Genomic DNA, 19,129 nt, shown 5'->3' on the forward strand with positions numbered 1-19,129 from the left:
AGGGTGGGGACATAGAGGGGGCACAGGCAGGAGGGAGACTGTAAAGTGCTGCGAGTGCCGAAGTGCTGTGACAAGAACTTGTGGGAACTGGGGTAGGAGCCCAGGAGGCCAAGGAGGCAGAGGCCACTGCCAAGGCGGCCATCTAGTAAACAAGCCGGGCGGTAATCCGAGACCCTCCGGGCGCACCATCAGAGGATGGCCCCTCCACGCCGCCAGCCTTCGTCCTGCGCGCTGAGAGCCTTCGCGCTGGGCACCTAGACCCGTTGCTGCCGAGGCCGGTGCCCCCCTCCCCGAGGCCAGCTGGGCCTCTGCTCTTTCTCTGGCTGGGGACTGGCCGGAACTGCTTCCCCGAGCCCCGATTCGCTCTGGGAGGCGGCGTTGGGCCAGGTCCCGGGAGCCCGGGCTGGGGGCGTCGCCCCAAATGGCACCCGCCGCCCCCAGGCTCTGCCAATCCCTGGGCACGCCCAGCGAACGCGCGGAGGCGGGGAGTCCCCGCCCCTCCGGCGGGTGAGCGTCACGCGTGACGTTACGCGTGGTGTGCGGGAGGGGGCAGGAGCCGGGGCGCCGCGCCTGGAGGAAGGCGGGTCTGGGAGCTGCAGAGGCCAGAAGCCCGGGAGCTCGGGAAAGCGTGAGCGCCGGCGGTCCCGGGCGGGCGGGCTTCAGCGGTCAGGGGAGGAGGGGATTGAGGGCTAAGAGCGAGGGAAGCCTGCCTGGAAGCGTGCTCTCTGTCCTCTTCGGATTCGGTATATTGGGTTCTAGGGAGGTTCTTGGGGGCGAGGGGAGCTTGGTTGCGGGGAGGAATGTCAGGGCGGGGCCTTATGTGGTTACACATTCAGGTGTCTGCAGTTGATGGGTATGGGTTGTGTGTGTATGTGTGAGTGTGCAAGTAACGGTCTTTGTGGGCTAGTGCACGCAGGGCGTGTCCACTGTTTGTATGTCTGTGTAGGGCATGTATGCTTCCTTGTGTGTGGGTATGTTCGAGTGAGTGTGTGAGAGAGGGGAGGGTGTGTCTTCCAGGGGGGGAGGAAGTATGGTCGGAGAGGATTAGTCATATTGTAGGATTTTGCCTAACACAGCCAGATGGCTGCTTTGGGCTTTCCTCTCCGTACTGGGTGGAGAGGGCACTTAATGACTCCTTTCTGGCCGTGGGTGGCCTGGAGAGAGGTGGATGGGTGTCTGTGCCAGCCCTGCCCAGCTGGGGAACAAGGAGGGCCTTGGGCCATTCAGCGTGGGTTGAGGAAAATGCCCCTGAAGAGGAGATTTGTGCATGCCCCCTAGCACGCATGCCTGACGGGCATCAGAGTCCCTTACTTGAGATCTGGCATAGATAAGCCCTGGGGTGGCCAGAGAGCCCTTGCTCTCCTCCAATCAGGGGCTGGGGCGTGGGATGGCTTATGCCATCTTCCCAATCAGCCTTGGGGGTTTGCAGCTAGGTCTCAAGGCAGCTGGGGCCTAAAGCTGACATGTACATATATAATGCATATAATATGCAGTTTTGTGCATAGAGAGCCCGAGAGTCGCTGCCCAGGATTAGTTGCTGCTCTTGCATCAACCACACACATGTAAATCCTCACTGATGAAAATCTGCACCAGGCCAGAGTGCAAAGGAGATCTGTTTCTCTGGTTGTGTTTCCTCCGCCCCCCCCTCCCATGGCTCTAGGTCTCTGAGCCAGAACATTGTCTGGAAAACAGCTCCTCCCCCCAGCCCTTGCTTACCTATCTGGAGTCACCTTGAGCTCTGGAAGGGATTGGTGAGAGGCCCAGAGACCAGGGCAGGGCTACCAGAGGTTCCCACAGGCAGAGCTCTTGGACCCCCCCTCAGAGTCAGTCCTCAGACTCTGGTCTTTGCCCTGCAGAAAATGGGTGAGTTGCCCTTGGATATCAATATTCAGGAACCTCGCTGGGACCAAAGCACTTTCCTGGGCAGAGCCCGGCACTTCTTCACTGTTACTGACCCCCGAAATCTGCTGCTGTCCGGAGCACAGCTGGAAGCTTCCCGGAACATCGTGCAGAACTACAGGTAGACTGCTACCCCATCTGACCCTGTATCCCAGGGCCTCATTCCCTGCCTTGAATACAGTACCTTTTGCATCTATCTCCCCAAACTTGAAAGTGACCCTGTCCCACTCCTCAACCCCCTTATTCCCTGGCCTTATGTGTTGGAATTACAGGTAACTATGGCACAGAGTTTTAATCCAGAGAATTTTAGGGTGTTTGGGTTGAGGAGGTGGCATTGATATATGTGGGCAGGGGACTGCTGTCCACTTCACAAACCCTCTAAAGGGGGGTGTCCCACTGCTAGGCCACCCTCTGCAAGAACAGATGGTCTCAGAGTTGAGCCCAAGGAGAAGGAGAGCATCCCCCTTGTCTCCAGGAGGAAAAGCCCTTGTGATGCCCCCGGCCATTTCAACCCATTGGGAACCATCATTACTCATGACCAAGCTTTGAGGCAGAAACAGAAGGGCACCCCTGTTTGTGTGGCTACAAGGAAAATAGAAATAGGAGCCCGCCTACTCTTCTGGGAAGATGTGGTTCTTCCCCCGAGACAAGGAGCTCCTTTATTCTGAGATTGGGGGCCAAAGTTCCTGGTCCTCTGTCCAGACTTCCCCTGGTCAGGGCTTGCAGGGGCAGATCTGCCGCCTAGAATTACCTGTCTCCTCCCTGTCATTCTCCACAGGGCTGGCGTGGTGACGCCTGGGCTCACCGAGGACCAGCTGTGGAGGGCCAAGTATGCGTACGACTCTGCCTTCCATCCGGACACAGGGGAGAAGATGGTCCTGATTGGCCGTATGTCAGCGCAGGTGCCCATGAACATGACCATCACTGGCTGCATGCTCACCTTCTACAGGCAGGTCCTGTCCCATGCGTCCCCTCCCTGAGCACTCTAAGCTAGAGTGTAGCTTGATGACTAGGTGAGGCCCGCTGGGCAGAAAATAGTGGGCGGGTGAGAGCTTGTGTTAGAATCCCCTACACCTCTCAGAACTCAGCCCTGGGGTTCCTCCCAGCCCAGACACAGTGTGTGTGGCTGCATAAGTGGGGCGAGTGGGGAGGGTTGTGCGAGGCTCACCAGAGCATGTTCTAGGGTTATCAGCTGGGTCCCTCCTGAGGGTTTGGGAATAACCTCTGGGGTTTCGTTATCAGGGTTGGAGGATGAGGGACACCATAGAGGGGGCAGAAGTAAGCGTCTTTGTTCCCTCAGGAAGACCCCGACGGTGGTGTTCTGGCAGTGGGTGAATCAGTCCTTCAATGCTGTTGTTAACTACTCCAACCGCAGTGGCGATGCTCCCATCTCTGTGGGGTGAGAGCTTGTCCCCAGGGACTCCCCCGGGACCCACCATTGCTCCCTCTGGTTTGCTCCTATTTCCGGAGTGCTGTTCTCAGCCTGCCCCTCTCCCCGCTTTCCTGGCCTGAGGGCACGGCGTCCTCTCATGTGTGTTTCGGGGGGGCCCCTCTGCTCCTGAAAGGGAGGGATCGGAACTTCCAGACCAGTCTACACTGTAGCAGGGAAGGAATTTCTCTGCCTTCCACGCCTCATGTATTGAGGACTTGGCATGTCCCTGAAAGCGAGAGCCGTTCACCTCCCACGTGTGTCCCGACTCTTCCGCCACAGGCAGCTGGGGACAGCTTACGTGAGTGCCACCACCGGTGCCGTGGTCACAGCCCTGGGGCTCAAATCCCTCACCAAGGTAAATGCCCTCCATTTCCCCATCACTCGTCCACACCGACTTACAGGCTCCCCACACCCCTCCCCAGAGTTCCTCACCACCCCACGGCCCTTAGCCACTAAGTGACATCTTCCCTCCCCCAGCACCTGCCCCCCCTGGTCGGCAGATTTGTGCCCTTTGCAGCTGTGGCAGCCGCCAACTGCATCAACACCCCCCTGATGAGGCAGAGGTGAGTGGCCCCAGCTCCTGGCACGCGTGCCCGCCGTGCGCACCAGCCCAGTCCTCTCCCTCCACAAACGGAAGTTTCTGGGCACAGTCTCAGTCTGACTCGGGGCTCCTGGGCTGGGAGAGATAGCCTTTGAGTCTGTGACACCTGAGGGGACCCCAGGGAATAGCTGCCCGAGAGGGCATTACAGGTAGGCTTTAGGGCCTGTGGTCTGACCCCCACCCCCTTTCCTTTTCAGGGAACTGCAGGTGGGCATCCCAGTAACTGATGAGGACAGTCAGAGACTTGGCCACTCGGTGGCTGCGGCCAAGCAGGGAATCTTCCAGGTGGTGATATCGAGAATCTGCATGGCCATTCCTGCCATGGGTGAGGCAGAGGTGTCTGGGTGGGGCACGGGAGGCTCTCAGAGAATGGGGGGCCATTCTCCAGGGGTTTTGAGCACTCTGAGCGCTGTGACTCTGGGGGGAGTGGGAGGAGCTGTGAAGGGGGATCCACCCTCCTTAGGATCCCGACTTTCACTTCACTAACTCCCTCCTTTTCCGCCCTGCTCTCCCTGCAGCCATTCCCCCCGTGATCATGGACACTCTGGAGAAGAAAGACTTCCTAAAGGTAGGTCACTCTCACCTTTCCCATCGTGGAAGTGGTGGTGGCTGGAAGCAGAGGTGACCAGCCCCCGAGCCCGTTTCCAGCTTGGCCTGAGTCTGAGACGTGGCCCTTGTTTGCCCCACCCCTGTGCTGCCCCCACTCCCATCATTCATTCAGCGAGGAGTTGGGCTGGGGTGAAGGAACCATGAGGGAGCAGTAGGAAGAGATAAGGGAAGGAAGGAAATGGTTTCTGTTCTGAAGAGAACTGGTGTCACTCCAGAGGCCTCCGGCACACACAGGGATGGACTGCCGCAGTCACACCGAACATCACATTCATGCTGTCGCCTACCGACAACCATGAGAAACACAGGCTCACACGTGCACAAACAGAACAGAGACGCAAGGCAAGGAGTACAGGCTCACTCACTGAGTCATTTATGCACAAGTATTTACTGAGCACCAACTGTGCCAGTTGGAGGAACAGAACGGTGGTCCCTGTGGCTGGAGTGAATCGAGAAGGGACAGGTTCATGCACGCCACTGGGCCCGGAGGAAGTGAGTGGAGGGTTAGAGGAGGCTTCCTGAAGAAAGCAGTTCCTAGAGGAAGTGTGGAACCAATTCTGAGAGGGGAGAATGGGTGATGGGACTCTAGGGAGGGTGTCAGCCAGCAGGCCTGGCCGACTGGAGGGTGGTGATCTGGAAATTCCTTCCCTCTTGTGGGCTTGGGAGAAAGAAATGGGGCACATACCAGAGGTTCAGAGGCAGGGTTGGAGGGATAGAGCTGTGGTAGGGGGAATGGGGTGGAGGGAGGGGACGAGGGGACACAAGCCATTCCATTGTCTCTGTCTCCCCACAGTGTCGCCCCTGGCTGGGGGCTCCCCTGCAGGTGGGACTGGTGGGCTTCTGGTAAGTGTGTGGAGACTCAGCAAGGGTATGTGAGAGTGTCCTTTCCTTGGTGGATGTAGTGGGTATTTATTGATTTTAAGATGTTTATGTACATCATTCATTCATACATTTGGCTGGTAGGGGTCTTGGGCACTTGTAGGGCATGCTGTGTGTTGGGGGTGATCTCCATCCTTGAGGGCCAAGAGTCCAGTTGAAGAGATTCTAGTCTTCGTCTTTAAGAGGAAAGCATGGAATTAGGCCTTTTGGTACATCCAGGAGTTTCATGCACATTTGATTGCTGAATGTGGCACGCCCAGTCGCTGCTCTGGAGGCTCTTTCCTCAGCCAGAGCCTAATGTCAGCATTGGCTTTAATCAATTTCTACCCCTAGGGGCTCTCTCCAGAGATGGGGTGGGGTGCAGGGAGGGAACAACCTTGGGTCAAAACTTCACAAACCTTTCCAACGCTCTTCCCCCCAGCCTGGTATTTGCCACCCCCTTGTGCTGTGCCCTGTTCCCCCAGAGAAGGTAAGTGCTGCACCCCGGGCTGGCCTGGGGGCTCTGGATGGGTCTTCACATCTCTGGAACCAGCTGACCTTAGGGTCCTTCAGTGTGTTCCAGGAGGAGGCCTGGCCTGCCAGGCACTAAGCTTATTCTGGCGCAGGGAAATGATAGTGAGCTGGGCCTTCTGGCCATCAAAGGAGATTCTTCAGCCTGGGAGGAGGAAGGGCGGTGATCCCTTAGCCTGATGCAGGTTGGGTTCAGGGGATACTCAGCCCGCCTGTGCTGTTCTGTTGCAGCTCCTTACACGTGAGCAGGCTGGAGCCAGAGCTGAGAGCTCGGATCCGTGAGCAAAACCCTGACATCGAAGTGGTTTACTACAACAAGGGCCTTTGAGGGAGGGTCGGCCCACGGCCCCCTCCCTCACCTCCTTGGGCTGCTGCTTTAGTGGCGCCTTTCCTCCCCTTACCTTGCCCATCTGCCTGGTACTGGGTGGGGGCTGCGTAGGGGCATGGCCAGTGAGACCAGCAATCCATTAGGCTGAGAGAGGTGCCACCGTCCAGCCTTTTTCTCTCCTCCCTGGTTTCAAAGAGCAGGGTCACATAATCCCTTTCTCCTGGGCTTCTCTGTCTACATGCATACATACACAATACGTGTGCATAAGTGTGTGTGTGTGTACGTGCTGTCCTGGAAGCTAGGAACAGACACGCTGTCCTAGGGTGTCCTGATATCTGGCTTCTCTCGGCATCTTGCCACCTGTCAGCCAGCCAGGCTACAGGACTTCCCTGCTCAACAGTTCTACCAGCCCAGTCATTTCTAGCAGCACCTCGCCCCTTCTGGACGCACAAGGAGCCCCGGGATCTCAGCACAGAGACTGAGAGACACTGGCAGGCCAAACTGGGCCGACTCCTTCAGATTTCTGGTTCCTAGCTCCCAAAGCTGACCCGGGAGCTGGGCTGGCAGAGGAAGACGTATCAGGATAAGGGAAACAGGGTGGTTTAGGCATCCCCCACATCCTGACATAGAGAAGTTCGTCTTCTCTCCTCTATGAGAACAAAGGGGCACCAGGATCCTGTAGCACTCCCGCCATCTTCCCGTCTCCCCACACTGCAGGATGGGCACCCTTTTGTACAATCTTAGGAGTTCTTGGTCTGCTCTGACGTTATAACCTCAGATCTACACCTAGAGTCCCAACTCCCTCCCCACACCACAAAGCCATGAAGGCGAGCAAGCATTCCCCTTTAAGAGCTCCCACTGCCCCCTCTTACAGAGGGACAAGGCTGTGGGAATGGTGCTTAACCTCCACAGGTATCTGAGTGGATGTAACTAGGACACCCTCAAGGGCAACTAGGCCCTGAGTGTACAACCTTAAGACAGGACATTTTATGTTCTGTTGGCTCTTGTTAGACATTCAGCAGAACCCTGACCTTAGGTCCTCTTTTGTAAGGCTTAGCCCTGCTCCTACTCCTACTCCTACCCCCACCTCCCAAAAGGAAGAAGGGCCTGGGCATCCATAGGTGGTCCAAAGGGGAGGTAGGCTTGGGAATGGAATATATGGTGGTACACTCATAGGATACAGGGCTGGACCTTGACTCTAACGCCCATGCGCTCTGGCCGAAGCAGTGGGTGTTATAGATGAAGGCCCCAGTGGGATCCTCTAAGAGCACTTTCCTGCTTCCCCAGCTATCCGCCATAAGTGACTAAAACTATGATGCCGTTGTTACTCAATAAACTGAAAACCTGTCTACTTCTTTTTTAAAAAAATATTTTATTTATTCATTTGAGATACAGAGAGAGAGAGAGAAAGCATGAGCAGGGAGAGAGGCAGAGGGAGAGGGAGAAGCAGGCTCCTCGCTGAGCCAGGAACCCGATGTGGGGCTCGATCCCAGGACCCCGGGATCATGACCTGAGCCAAAGGCAGACGCTTGACGGACTGAAGCCACCCAGGCGTCCCAAAACCTGTCAACTTCTTGATCTTCACTTGATTCCATGTCCCGAGGGTCCAGGAAGAGCCAGCCTCTTGCCTACCCTTTGCCTTCCCTCCCCACAAAATGTAGGTCTTAGTCTCTTCCCTCCCCTTCTGTAGGGAACTCCAGCTCCCAGCAGAGGGCGCTGTGAGATTAGAAAATCAGTCCATCAGCATCCTGAGTACTAACTAACCTAGAGGGGATGTAGATGCCTTCTATTCCCTTTGCAGATAGAGTCCTGGCTTCATTTCCTTGTTTGCTAGGAAGGCTGATCACACGCCTGCATACCAGCCCAGGCTCTGGGCTCAGGCATTTGGCATGGGTTGGTAGCTTCTGGTTCCCAGGGCAGCCTCTGGAGAGAGGAAGACTAGAGGGCTAAGGACTGTCCAGCTCCATCAGAGAGAAGTTGCGCACCAGCACACCCTCCATACCCCTCCACGCCCCCATCAATGCAACACAGGAACAAGCCTGGCACAGACCATTTGCTAGTTAACACCCCCTCCCCCCATCCCAGGGCCCTCCACCCTCCACTCCCTCTTTACATACCCCCCCTTTTTTTCCTGGGAAAAATGAAGCCAAAAGTTCACGTCTATGAACAGATAATGAAAGCTACAATTTAACAGCTTACAGCTGTGTCTCTTACCCTAAGTCTTGGCTTTGGAAGATTCAAAAGAATAACCATGTATGAATCTACAATAAAATCCATTGCATACTCCTGGCAGGGCATACCCCTCATCTCCTCTTTTTCAGCTCAAAGCTCTCACACTAGGTGGTGGGGAGAAATCTTTAGGGCCGCATGGTCCCACAACAGCCGGAAGTGAACCTGGTACCTTGGCCTGGGCTTGCTCACGCCTCTTGGGCAGTAGAAGTTTACTTGTATGGGTGGTGGGGGTGACACCAGCCACTGCTCATTGAGCCTTATGTGTGGTGCCAGGCTTAATAAAAAGCCAAGCGCTTTAAGCCCATTATCTCTTATGATCTTCACAACCCACTGTGGGGCCAGACATGTTATGTCCACTGTGAGCAAAAACACAGGCCTAAAGACATGTAAAAAGTTGCCCGCAGCTACACAAGTAGGGAGTGGTGGAACCAGGATTCAAGCAGAGCTGTGTGACTCTGAAGCCATGATACTAAGCTTCTTCCTGACCTGCCAGCCCCCAGCCAAACTTGAAGTAGTTCTCCTGGTCCCTTTGACATTCTAGGGCATCTCCTCCCTGGGCCGTTTGTTTACAGGCCAGCAAAACTGAGGCCCACACGTGTACTCAGACCTTTTACTAAAGCCACTGAGGAGTTTCCAAGCTTGAGGGTTTTATAGCTGAAGGAGCATGAGCAAAGATTCCTATTCTTTATTTTAAGATTTATTTATTTGAGAGAGAGAGTGTGCGCACACGCATGATGGGGCGGGGGGCAGAGGGAGAAGCAGACTTCCCACTGAGCAGGGGACTTGGAGCCCGATGCGGGGCTGGATCCCAGGACCCTGAGATCATGACCTGAGCTGAAGGCAGCCGATGCTTAACCGACTGAGCCACCCAGGTGCCCCATCCTATTCTTGATTAAATATGCGGCAACATTTAGAGGGCACCCCTAGCAGGCTCAGTCAGTATAGCATGCGACTCCTAGTCTTGGGGTCATGAATTCATGACCCACGTCAGGCCTAGAGCTTACTTTAAAAAAATTTTTTTAAGTATCGGGTGACATTTAGAAAACACGTTTCAATTCCATCCTGTTCTGCCAGTCTTGAGTGGTGCCTCCCACCAAGCCCACGGGGCCCTGGGTCAGCTCTTCAAGCTTCTTTCTTTCTTTCTTTCTTTCTTTCTTTTTTTTAAGATTTTATTTATTTATTTGGCAGAGAGAGACAGTGAGAGAGGGAACACATGCAGGGGGAGTGGGAGAGGGAGAAGCAGGCTTCCCATTGAGCAGGGAGCCCGATGCGGGGCTTGATCCCAGGACCCTGGGATCATGACCTGAGCCGAAGGCAGATACTTAACAACTGAGCCACCCAGGTGCCCCTCTTCAAGCCTCTTTCTGCAGGTACAGCTTTCCCCTTTGGTAATTCCCTTGAAAAGGGGCCTTGAACTTTTACTGGAAAATCCATATAAAATAAACCTACTTGGGGAGTGAGGTGCAGGAATCTCTGTTAAACAAAATCACTAAGAACATTTTATAACACAGTTATTTGTGCTCTGCAGATAACACTAAACCATATCAGAGAGACGACTGGCCAAGGCACCAATGGGGCCAGTTAGGAAGGAATGCTTTCCTGTCATCTTTCCTTCCTAGTTCTACCACAGCTTCTCAAAGCAAAAGTTAGCTTTAGGCACACTTCACAGGCTTTCTAGGGGCAAATCCTAGCCGGGTTCCTTTTCCAGACTGCCTCCACATACTTGGACTTTTTCCTCAGAAGTCAGCACTTGGGCAGAGGTAGCACTTTTCTCGCTGGAAAGTAATCTCCCCCATTCTTGGGCCTCCCTTCCTCCTCTTCCTGCTCAGACTCTGAGAACCTTCTTTGGGAGCCTACATCTGCATCCTTGGTCTTCCTCCCCAGCCTTCTTCCCTTGGCCTGGCCTCATCTGCTCCAGAGCTCCCACCTTGCCCATTATGAAGACCACAGCCCTCCCTCTCTCCCAGCCCATGTTCTAAGGAGAAAAAGGGCTCCCGTCTGGCTTAGCCTGGCCAGAGGAAGGAGGCCAAGTGAGTATATCCTGTTCTTCTCTAGGGTCCCCTGCTCTTTTCTAGGGTCAGTGAGGCCGGCATCTTAGGGGCAGTGGTGAGGGCCAGTTTCAGCTCCGGCCCTGTGGGCTCATGCCAAGACTAGGCTAGTCCCCGGTCCCCTACGAGTCACAGACAAGCCCCATTTCCTCCGTCAAGCTCTCCTCTCAACCCAGCCCCGCCCTGGGGGTGGGTGGGTGCCTGTCAGTCATAGGTAGGCCACGCCCCGCGGGGGGGGGCAAAGCCAGTCTGGCGCAGAGTCCCGCCCCTGCTCTGGCCCTTGTCAGTCAAAGTCAGGCTCGGCCCCACCTCCTTTCCGTTTCCCAGGCAACGGCTTTAATCGCCGCTGGCCCGGAATGCAATTCATCTTCCCCGTCTGAGCGAGGGACTCAGATCCGCTTTCCGGGTGACCTCGGTCCCGGACCCTTAAATCCGCCAAATCGCCTCCCTCCTTTCCTGTTTCGAAGCCCACGGGCTCCTGAGCGCCCGCCCTTTGACTTCCTGCCCGGAAATCCGCGAGGTTTTCGAGGAATCGCGTGAGGCCTCTCCTTGGGTCCCAAGCCCGGGTTTTTCCGCGGCCTACGAGGTTATCGGCCCTGCCTCTTGCACTTGCTTCCCACAGTTGGGGAAACGTTTATTGAAGTCTGCTAAGAGTGGCTCTGTGCCCGGCGCTGGGTAGAAATGTCTTGTTGGGTGAACCGAGGCCCTTCCCATCTGCAGGGACACAGCCTGTGCCCAGCAGTCATTAAGGTGCTTCTCCCTCCGTCCCCTCCACGTCAGTCTCCCTGCCTGTTACAGCGATCTCGGCCCAATTCTGCTGCATTCTTTTGCTCGGAATTGTGGAGGGATCTTGACCCGGCTGCATCATTCCCTCCAAGGGAGCTTCCTGGGCAGCGCCCTCCCTTCTTTCTAAATATACACACCTTTTTCCTCATGGGCAGTTGTCCCAACTCAGGCTGCCAGGGGGACAACAGCAGGCCCCAGCTTTGCGTCCCAGCCTCCTCCAGCTTCTCCTTCCTTTCTCCAATCTTAGACCAGCAAGGTTTTGCAACTAAATAACGACCAGGAGAACAGGGGAGGGAGGAACCCCGCATAGCTTGGGCCACACACACAACCCCTTCCTCCTCCCACCCCATACATCCAATAGGAGAGTAACCAGCTCCTGGTAACAAGCCACAAGCAGTTCCTTCAAGATAGGGTGTTTGCTTATGGAATAAGAGTTTGCTATGTAAATCTAAAAACCAATCAACCATCTATATTACTTTCTGACTGAAGACCTCCCTTCTCCTATCACCAGCAAGTCCTCAATCAGTTACAACTTTTATTTCCCAGAAGAAGCACTTCTGGTTTGGGTTTTAGTTCAAGTTATTTTTGTGGAAAGCAACAGAGAATGATTGTGGCCAGCTTCAGTCAACAGAGATGTATTGGAAGGAGTCTGCAGTAACTCTCAGAACCAGAGTTGGGACTAACCAGCCTGGCTTTGGAACGAGCAGGAAGCTGGGCAGCTCTGGGGCCTCAGCAACTGGAGTTTATGGACACTGCCATTAAGGTAGCAGCTTCAACCAGCTCCAGTTTCCGATCTGTCCATTCAAGTTTCAGAAATTGGTACAGATTAGATCAGTTGTCTCCTCCTAGGAGGTGGCCAGAGGTCAGGGTCAAGTTACAAGGACATTGGACATCATTACTTCAGGTCTACCTCTATGATTGGGGCTGTTCCCAAAGTAGGGCAATTACTGTGAGCTGGGAATCTCCATGACTGATATTTACTACAACATGTGTTATTATTGGTCCCATGCTTCTGTAGTTCTCTCCAGTTTAAATGAAACCTCCCCTGAGGGCCAGCACCATATCTTCCCTTTTAAAAAAAAAAAGTAAAAAAAAAAACAAAACAACACAAAATTTACCATCTTGACCATTTATTAGTGTACAATTCAGTAGTGTTAAGTATATTCACATTGTTGTGAAACAGATGTTCATAACTTTTTCATCTTGCTCATCTGAAACTCTATACCCATTAAACAACAGCCCATATCTTCACTTTTGTATGCCCACAACACCTATAATACTGCCCGAATCACAGTAAGTACTCAATACATGTTTGCTGAATAAATGAATGTGGAATGCAAAGTGCCCTAAGCCCCACTCATATGTTGGTCCTAGGGAAGATCACTAACACAGTGGTTCTCAATGTGTTTTACTCCTCAGCAAACCTAAAATATGTTACATATTCACAAAAGAAACAATGGCTCACGACTTTAGTGACTTTCAGCCTGGAGGATGGGAAAGCATATCCTCCCAGGGAGGTTTATCAGAACCTTGCGGCTTGAAAAGTCCCTCAGGCAAAGTGAAGCTGTCCCTAGATTGTCCCTACAGATGATGGCCAGTGAGAGGAGGAGCTCAGCCCCCTCTCTTCTGTGTCTCTCCAGGAGTCCCAAATGAAAGGGGGTGAGGGAGAGAGTGTCTTACATGTAATCAGAGCCATTGTCTGCAACTCTCTGGTCTGTTTCTCTGTGCCATGTCAATGCCTCTTTCCTGTGGCAGTTCGTGCCCCATGGTGCTGACCTACCCTCTACCTCGGCAGCTTCTTGGGGCTGGCACTGAGCTGCCATCATTTAAGGCATGCTGGAAAGGAGACACCTTCACCTTATTCTTGTCCAGTTCCCACTGAGTGGTCCCACGGCAGAACTGCTTGGGCCTCTGGCCGTATGGTTTCATTTTCATGGCCTGTTTTCCAGGGCACCAAGGCACAATGGGGTGGGGAGGTGCTGGGTAGTAGTGATGTAAGATTAAGCATCACCCTACAATATGCCTAAAAGAATTCCTTTTTATGATACTCAGGCCTTCTGCTGAGTCTTGCTCTTCCTGGCTGGACTTGCTTGTCACTGCTAGTGATTTTCTTTCAAGGCTCCATTTCTGCAAGCTGGCTTCCAACACCTAAACTAGCCTCAAGCTGTCAGACTCCCAGGCTTATATCTGACCCCTGAGTTGTGGATGAAATTCAAGTTCTTTTCCTTTGGCCAAATCAGATGACTTCCATTCAATTGTCCCAAACTTTCCTAGGCCACTAAAGAGGTTTGTTATGTAAAGGAAACAGGCAGACTCCCTAAATCTGTGGTTTCCAAACTGTGCCGAGGCATCCCAGAGTGCCACAATGAATTCGCAGGACCACTGCAAAACATTCTCTGTTTTCGAGAGGACCCCAAAATACTCCGCAATGGACATTGCACAAACTACTAACTCAAGTTCATGTTTTCAAAATTAGACTGTGCTGCATTATTTTCAGTGTCTTTGCAAAACTGAATTTTTGATGGTTGCTGGGACAAAAAGAGTCAATGTGGTACAGGCAATGAGGGTGGCAGTAGTCAAGCTGATTCTAAGTTTTGAGAAGTTATGCAGATCTCAACAGGTGCAACATCCCATTAGTAAGTAACAAAGGTTAAGAATTACATGAAAATGGGGGGCGCCTGGCTGGCTCAGTGGGTCATGCATGCAGCTCTTGATCTTGGGGTGGTGAGTTCAAGCCCCACACTGGGTGTGGAGCTTACTTGAAAGTAATAATAATAATAAAAAGAATTACATAAAAATATTCTTGGGGCACCTGGATGGCTCAATCAGTTAAGCGTCTGACTCTTGGTTCCGGCTCAGGTCATGATCTTGTGGGATCGAGCCCCACGTTGGACTCTGCGCTCGGCAGGGAGTCTGCTTCAGATTCTCTCTCTCCCTCTCCCTCCCACCCTCTTTCTCTCTCAAATAAATAAGTAAAATCTTTAAAAAAGATTCCCCCCCAATGTATGTGTATTCGTTTTTCAAACAGGTACAAATGTACGTGTATTCGTTTTTCAAACAGATACAATGGAGTTAGGCCATAAATATGTACTAAATTGCTTGGACCTAACTAGCTACAGGGAACTACTTGATATTTCTTTTGGCCTAGGGTACTGTGAAAAAATTACTAGAAAACTAAAGGTTCTGTAATTCTAGAAAGTTGGGGACCCTTGCCCTCAATGCACGAGGGAAGAAAAGAAGGCATGAGGAAATATCGCTGGGGTGTATTGGGTCTCAGATCTACCCTCTGGAAACTGCAGGTACTGTGCCTTCGTAGGAAATTTTCTCTTATTGAATTCTTAATAATTCTTTGTGGGAAGTTCTAACCTTGTTTCAGTGATCCAGGTTGTTCACAATGTGATCAGAGGGTGGTTAGAGAGTCCCTAGGGACTGGGGATGGTGGTGGGAACTTAGAAGCCAGAGCCGCGTTGGCTCGGCCAGCTGAGAGCAGAAGCAAAGGAGAGAATGGAGGCTGAGGACACTGGGGCCCCTCCACGTGGCCCGGCTCTGCTCTGCATCAGGGGGCTGGCCTGCAATCAGGTAGCCAAGTCTTCTTGGTAAACTCCACCGGGAGACCTGCCCCACGCTGCGGCCCCTGGAGGCCACATTGGGTGTGTTCGATCGGACCGACAAGCTATCGCCCGGCCACTGGAAATCTGGGGGCCTTTGAGCCCCAAGCCATCCCGTGGAAGGGAGGGGTGGCTGCCAACGGGGCCCCACTTAGGTCTGCGCTTCTCCCTCCTTCCCCACCCGCATCCTCAGGTGACTAGCGGACGCCTTCCCGGAGCGAAGACGGCGGAATCGGCGGGTCCCTAGCTCCCCGGCTCATACATTAAAGATGCGGACGCGCGGGGACTGCGGCGCCACAAGCATGAAGACAAATTTTTAATCCCGAGCAAGAAGATGCCGGGAGATGGGCGCGGGAGAAAAATGAATTAGGCTTTTATTATGTGTTTTATTATGCTGTAATTGAACAGGATTAGGTGAGAATACATTTCTGAGGCGGCTGGAGGGGGAAGGGGGCGGGAGAAAGGCTGCCAGCGAGCGGGAGACAGCGAAGCCCGCAGAGCCCCCGCGGCTCCGGCACGCAGCGGTTCCCAGGGGAGGGCAGGAGCGGCGCCGACCCGGCTGCGTGGGCCCAAGCGCTACCCCCACCATGCCCCCTGGCAGTGTGGGCCACATGGGGGTGGGTGAGGGCAACTGTCTTGGTGGGACTAGGTTGGCTGCAGGTTCTGCCAGGATATGCTGGTGGGGGGCTGGGGGGACGGACAGGAGAGGTGAGGGCTGGGAGCTCACAAGCCCGCTCCAGAAGGGAAACTGAGTCGCCGAGGGGCAGGGGCGCGGCTACGAAAAGACAAGGCGCTCTGGAGTCATTAGGGTCCCGGAAGCCGGTGAATGCGCCCCTGCTAACGTCTCCGCCCTGCACACGTCGGGCACAGGCCTCGCGGGTCAGCCGCACTGCGGAGCGCCCACTTTGTGCTCGGCCCTCGCTTACTGCAGGGCGACCCCTCCTTCCCCCATATCCCGTCCAACTCCTGTCCCCTCTGCAAAGATCCGTGTCTACTCAGGTCTAACCCAGCACCCTCCCCCAGCACTGCGCCCCCAGGAGGCCTCCTCAGGTAAAGGTGAGCCCCCGCGCGCGGCTGAGCTCTCCGCCCTCTCACCCCTGGAACCGCCTCCCTCCCGGGGGCTCGGGCCGCCCGGGCCCGGCGGCCTCATTAAGGGCCGCCGCCAGCTCCGCGTCTCACCTGCTGCAGCGCCCTCGCGCTCCGCCAGGGACCCGCTCCTGGCGGTGATGAAGAGGCCCATTAGCCGCTTCTACCTTTAGGGCGGACTGGGCCGCTCTCCCCACCTCCCAATTAGGACATTAGAAACCGTCAACCAAGATTAATAGTTGCCCGGCTCCGGGGCAGGGAGATGAGCCCAGATACCGCAGCAGCGCCGCACGCTCGGCTCGGGCCAACTTGGTGAGCGCCGGGCGTACCACCTGCCGCCGCCATCCCTCCCTCCTCCCCCCTCCCTCCGCCTCCTTCCCCTCTTCCCTCGGGCTCGCCCGAAACTCTCTCAGGTAAGCCGCACAACGGGGTCCGGGCTGGGCGCGCTCCGAGGCAAGGCGAGTTGGGGAGGAAGGTGCGCCCTCTCCGGGAGACTCCCCCAGCTTTCCCGAAAGACTTGATTGCAGGACTTCTGATCTTAAACGATGGACTGACCATCGCTTTCTCGGAGAGCCTTCCTTGACCCTCTCTTCCCCAAGTCAATTCGTCCTCTTATTCTCGCTCATTGCTCCCACATATTTTTCAGTATATGTACCATATATGTGCTTTGGCCTTTATTTGTGATTATGTCATTGATATCTGTCGACCTCACTGGACTGTGGGCTCCAGAGAGAAGGGACCATCGTTTTGCTCACCATGGGCTCTGGAGCACCTTCAGGAAGTGTGTGTTGAATGAGTTAGTGGGCAACAGGCTTTCCCTATGTTTTTACTGAAACATCTGCTTCCTGCACAATCTCCCACCGCTCCCTTCTTAAACAGCCTCATAGCACCGGCACTCTTCCTTCTCATTCATATCATAATTGTAACTTATTATTTCCATGATTGTTCAATGTCTTCTTCCCCTTGAGGGCATAAGCTCTTGGGGGGCAGGCAGGGGCTGGGCATACAGCTGCACCCTGAGGCCTGCCAGCCCGAGCTCAGCACTTTGTCTGACAGATTATTGCGTCTGAGGGCGCAGAAGCTTTAGAGCCCTTCCAACCCCATTCTTTTGCGGAGTCTGCGGCCTGAAGAGGCAAGTGACTTGCCTGAGGTTACACAGCTAGCTAGAAGCAAAACTAGGATGAAAACAACTTTTCTCTCTAACACGCTGTGATTTTTCTCCGAAGATCACATCATCTGGGACCCTGGGGAAGTCCCTTCTGAACTCTGAGGTTTCTAAGACTTGGGGGCCTTGGGGGCGATCCCAGGTGTCTCTTCCTTTGGAGATGGTGGTGATCCAGAACTAGGCCGTTCCCACCTCCCTGCAGGGTAAGGGGTTTGGGGCCCAGGGACACCCTATACACTGTGTCGACAGGGGCAAATACTTGCGGTTTAGTTTCAACTTTAGTTTATCTTCCCCGGATGTAAAACTAGGGGAGTCCCCTCTACCGTCCTAGAGAGATGTGAACTATCTCTAGTCTCGGCCCCCCACCCCCCACCCCGGAGCATCGGGAAAAATAATGATTTAGAAGAAGAAAATGAAAGGAACCTCAGAGGAAGTGCTAAGACCCAGAGAGTGGGGGCCTGAGGTCTTCCTCCACTTTGTCACACCCCCGGTGTCACCTCTCTAGAACCTACACACTCTAGAGGGAGGGCCTGGGACTGGGTTTGGGGATAGGGGTAAGATCGATACTTCACTGGGTTTTGATGACCGCAGGCTTTCACCTTGCAGATAATGGGGTGAGCGGCGGTAAACTCTCACCGACCGAGCGGGCTCCCCCGGCCTTAATGAGATAATCAATACTTGTTCTCGGCTTAATTTCCATCTAATTGCTCTTTAACGACGCCGGATAATGGGCCGCCTCCTGTGAGGAGAGAGCTGGCTGGGAATCCGACCCGCCTCAGACTCCCGCCCCTCCTCCCCCGGGCGGGGTGCCCTCGCGCAGGTGGGCTGGGGGCGCACCCCGCTCCCGGGCGGGGCTGGAGCTCCGTCCGCCGGCCTCCTCGCCCCGCGCCGCCACCGGGGCGCACCAGGCCCGGGCTGCGGGATCTCAGGCAGGGCGCGCAACTCTGGGCTCGCGCCGTTCAGCTGACTGGGCCACCGAACGGCGCGGTGCCCTCACCCCCTGACCGCGCCTCATCCCCCCTGCTACCCACCGGGCCAGGCAAGTCGCGGCTGAGCCCCCGCGCCGAGGTGAAGGGCCTCGGAGCGAGTCCTTTCCTCCCTGTCCTTCTCACGTCCTTGCACTGCAGGGGCTTGATGGCCCTGAGGCGTTAGGTAAGTTGCTGCACCTAAGAAAGGCTCCAGGCCTATTTTTCCCGGTGAGGTAGCGGGGCTGCCTCCTGCAAAGGAACCTGGTTGGTTACCCCAGACCACTCAGACAAGGCGGGGACAGGGGCAAGGAATAGGAAGGCACGGGTGGGACCCCTAAGCCCCATGGCTCAGAGGCTCCCATTGCCCCCCAGCTCAGACAGCCACCCGATTTCCACTCAGCACAGCCCCCCCACCCCAAGCACCCATAGCCAGAGAGTTCTGCCAGCAGCAGGCGCGGGCGTCAGCCCTAACGCTCTCCGGTTCCAGCTGCCTGTCAGCGCTAGAGCAGCTCGAGCTTCTCCCCAAGGCCTCTCAAGGGTCCCGCCCTCCGCGGAGACTGACCTGCCTCCCCCGCAGCCCCAGCTCATCTCCCTTGTCTGCTCTAGACACTCACCACCAAGCACTTCGGCTTCAGGGGCCCAGATGCTATAACCAAGGATGTGCCCCATCACCTCCCACCTCCCACCTCCTGATTTTCTGCTCACTGGGTACACACTCACCTGCGTCTCTAGGACTTGGCTCGGAACATGGGGCATTAACACTCATAAACCGCCCTCCGCAGTTCTGGCGCTAGCCGCGCTGAAGTTAGGCTGACAAAGAGAACACTGATCTCGGCGGGATAGTGTGATGGTTAGGATCATGCCTCAGACCTAGGCAGCCCCAGGTTCAAGTCTTGACTCTTGCTCACTGGTCAGTGTGACAGTGGGCAAACTTACCTACAGGTCTGAACCTCTGTGTTCTTATTTAGACACTAAGGTTAA

General features: G+C 54.8%; 1 protein-coding gene across 1 annotated transcript; it reads left to right on the forward strand.

Moving 5' to 3' along the window:
* Positions 1–524: 524 nt before the first annotated feature.
* SFXN3 (sideroflexin 3) lies at positions 525–7,623 on the forward strand. The gene is made up of 11 exons (XM_035027473.1): positions 525–628; positions 1,857–2,020; positions 2,678–2,848; positions 3,200–3,298; positions 3,611–3,686; positions 3,809–3,894; positions 4,130–4,257; positions 4,451–4,500; positions 5,332–5,381; positions 5,839–5,886; positions 6,159–7,623. The coding sequence occupies exons 2-11, from the start codon at positions 1,860–1,862 to the stop codon at positions 6,253–6,255; spliced, it is 966 nt and encodes a 321-aa protein (XP_034883364.1). The 5' UTR covers positions 525–628; positions 1,857–1,859; the 3' UTR covers positions 6,256–7,623.
* Positions 7,624–19,129: the final 11,506 nt, after the last annotated feature.

This window comes from Mirounga leonina, unplaced genomic scaffold (assembly GCF_011800145.1).
Source record: "Mirounga leonina isolate KUSES-001 unplaced genomic scaffold, KU_Mleo_1.0 Mir_114, whole genome shotgun sequence".
Classification (NCBI taxonomy): Eukaryota; Metazoa; Chordata; class Mammalia; order Carnivora; family Phocidae; genus Mirounga; species Mirounga leonina.

Bases quoted from the DNA above. Each gene is read 5' to 3' on its own strand.
- SFXN3 (XM_035027473.1), top strand. From the start codon at position 1,860: ATGGGTGAGTTGCCCTTGGATATCAATATTCAGGAACCTCGCTGGGAC. The intron at 2,849-3,199 runs GCAGGTCCTGTC...TTGTTCCCTCAG, and splicing joins TGCATGCTCACCTTCTACAG to GAAGACCCCGACGGTGGTGT. The intron at 5,382-5,838 runs GTAAGTGTGTGG...TCTTCCCCCCAG, and splicing joins GTGGGACTGGTGGGCTTCTG to CCTGGTATTTGCCACCCCCT.